The 2,706-nt window shown below is 28.9% G+C and overlaps 1 protein-coding gene across 1 annotated transcript; it reads right to left on the minus strand.

Annotated features, from left to right (window-relative positions):
- Positions 1-777: 777 nt before the first annotated feature.
- LOC103311555 lies at positions 778-2,674 on the minus strand (the record flags this gene model as incomplete). The annotated part of the gene is made up of 2 exons (XM_008191204.1): positions 1,095-2,674; positions 778-953 (listed from the first exon to the last, which is right to left on the minus strand). Coding segments are annotated over exons 1-2 (1,756 nt in total), but the record flags the coding sequence as incomplete, so codon positions are not given.
- Positions 2,675-2,706: the final 32 nt, after the last annotated feature.

Consider the following 2,706-nt stretch of genomic DNA (forward strand, 5'->3'; position numbering starts at 1 on the left):
CAATGATGGGCATTAACTTGTTAAAAATTTTAAGTTAAGTTAAACATTTTTTAACTTAACTAGTCAGTAATTTTTTTTTTTTAACTTATTAACTTACTCAGATACATTATATTCTAATGTAACTTAGCTTTTTATAGTTGATTATCATTATTGGACAAGTAGATTTTTTTTTGTTAACTTTTAAATTTAACTGAAGCCTGAAAGCAATTTAATTGAATTAACTTAACTAGCCAGAGTTAATTATTTTCATTAACTTGCCCACCTTTTATTAATATACTACTAATACCTGAATGTCTGAAAAATAAAATTTGTAGGCATAGTTTAATAGTTGAAACCAACGAAATATTAATAATTAATAATTATATATTGTGTTTTCATGGTTTAGGTATAGTAGGTATAAGGTAATAAGTAATAAATAAATACATAAATTATAAACAATATAATAAAAATGGTTTATACATTTTAACATTTATAATAATAATTTAGATAATAGTTTAGATTTCTCACCAACTGCATTTATGATAATATTATTATCAATTTCCATGAGAATTTTATTTTCAATGGCCATTAGCATAAAAGACTCAAGATGTTCATTGGTCATTGAATTTCTCAGCCTGTTTTTTAAATATTTCAATGTTGAGAATGACCTTTCACAAGCAACTTGCGTAACAGGGAGGGTTAAAATATATTGATATGCTATAGTTAATGTCGGGTAAGCATTTGCAAATAAATTATATTTAATTAAAACATTATAACAACATATTACACAGTTCTTACAACTCTTGTTACACGGTTTCCCAATATCTGTACTCTCTAGATCTTCATTTTCAGAGTCACTTCCATTCCCATATGATTGTTCATTATATTCCTCATCAACAGATTTTTTTAAAAAATGCCATGATTTTCCAAAATTAAGAAGTTCATCAGACAGGTTGTTTTTTATTTCATTTTCACTTAAATTATCATCAATAAATGGTTTAATTTTGTGTGATAATTTTGTTAATGAATCAGTCGGAAGTCCACTTTTAAATAAATTGAAATTTGATGGAGATAACAATGATAGGTCAATCAACAAATCATTATTATTTGAAAACCGTTTATTCATGCTTTCAATAATAGTGTCCAACACTCTGTTGTAAATTTCTATGGTAAATTTTTTTTCTTCTTCTACAATTGGTTCATCGTTGCTTTCATAATCTGCCATTTTTCTTTTCTTAGCAACACGTTTGACTTCAAATTTACTCTGAATCTTTTCAATTTCTAGATCTTCGCTAGATTCATCAATTCTTTTTTGTATCTCATCATTCATTTTAAGAATAAACTCTTCGCTAACTTGCATTGTGTTGTTCATATTTCTCTGAATCTTTTTAAGCTCGTTTAATGATCCCTTCACCATTTGAACACATTTATGTAAATCTAATCCAGATGTCTGCAAATATCTAGATAAAGGCCCTGTTATTGAAAATATATTCATATACAGATGCGCGATTAAGATAGTTTCATACTTTAATAATGGAGTTAATAAGTTACTTGCTTTTGATCGAATATCAGGTTTAAACGATTCATTTTTGGAAATTTTAGAAAGTGCAATAATTAAATCTGGATACATGACATTGTCAAATTTACCATAACTTCCAAAAATTCTATTTACAGCTGTTTGTTTAGCAGTCCACCTTGTGTCTGAAATAGATTGCAACCGTTTGTGACGTATGTTTTCATGTTCATTTTCGCTAATATCTCTCCATATGTTCATTCGTTGATACGATTCTTTGAAAAACACTGAACATGCATTGATCAAAGAAAAGAAATTAGCCACACGAACTGGATTCTTAGTGGCATCGGTAATTACTAAATTTAATACATGGCTGAAACACCATACATGTATCTGTTCAGGAGCGACTTTGCTCAACCATGCAGTAAAGCCATTATAAACACCTTGCATGTTAGCTGCTCCATCTGTAGCATTACCAATGCATTTTTCTGGGTCAACTTTGACTTCTTCTAAGGCACTTTGCAATAATTCCATCATTCCTTTACCAGTGGAATCAGAACAGCACTTCACTGCAATTAATTTTTCATTTATTGTCCCATTGGTAACATACCTTAAGACAATTGAACACTGATCCATTACAGTGATATCTTGTGTTGTATCAATCAAGACCGAAAACATTTGGGCTTTACTAATTTGACTAGATATTGTTTGCTTGATTATTGAAGAAATTGTTGATATTACATTGCTAATTGAATAATGACTTAGAAGCGATACAAAATTTCCTCTACCTTTAGAACCTTGCAAATGCATTTTTTCACTTTTGTTTATAATATTATTGATGTGTTCATTTAATACAGCATCATATTTGCTTATGAGTATAATCATTTCTAAAAATGTTCCATGATCCAGTGTTGGATCTTTAAGAAAGTATGCCGCTTCATTTCGTTTTCCACGGACACTTAAGCCACGCTTTCCTATTACCTTACATACTTCAATAATTCTTTCAAGAACTTGTCTATTTTTTTTTACTTCTTCTCTTAGTTGATGCATCTGATTTTCCATTAATAAAGAACCAACATCTCTCTTTTGGCTATGCATAAAATAAGCTTCACAACATTGGTTATGCACCTTACTATTTTCATGTTCAGAAATCCTTTGATAAATGTGTTTCCAATCACACATTCCATAAGTAAATGGATTCTTATCAATAGAAA

The sequence above is a fragment of the Acyrthosiphon pisum genome, unplaced genomic scaffold, assembly GCF_005508785.2.
Source record: "Acyrthosiphon pisum isolate AL4f unplaced genomic scaffold, pea_aphid_22Mar2018_4r6ur Scaffold_6035;HRSCAF=6598, whole genome shotgun sequence".
Classification (NCBI taxonomy): Eukaryota; Metazoa; Arthropoda; class Insecta; order Hemiptera; family Aphididae; genus Acyrthosiphon; species Acyrthosiphon pisum.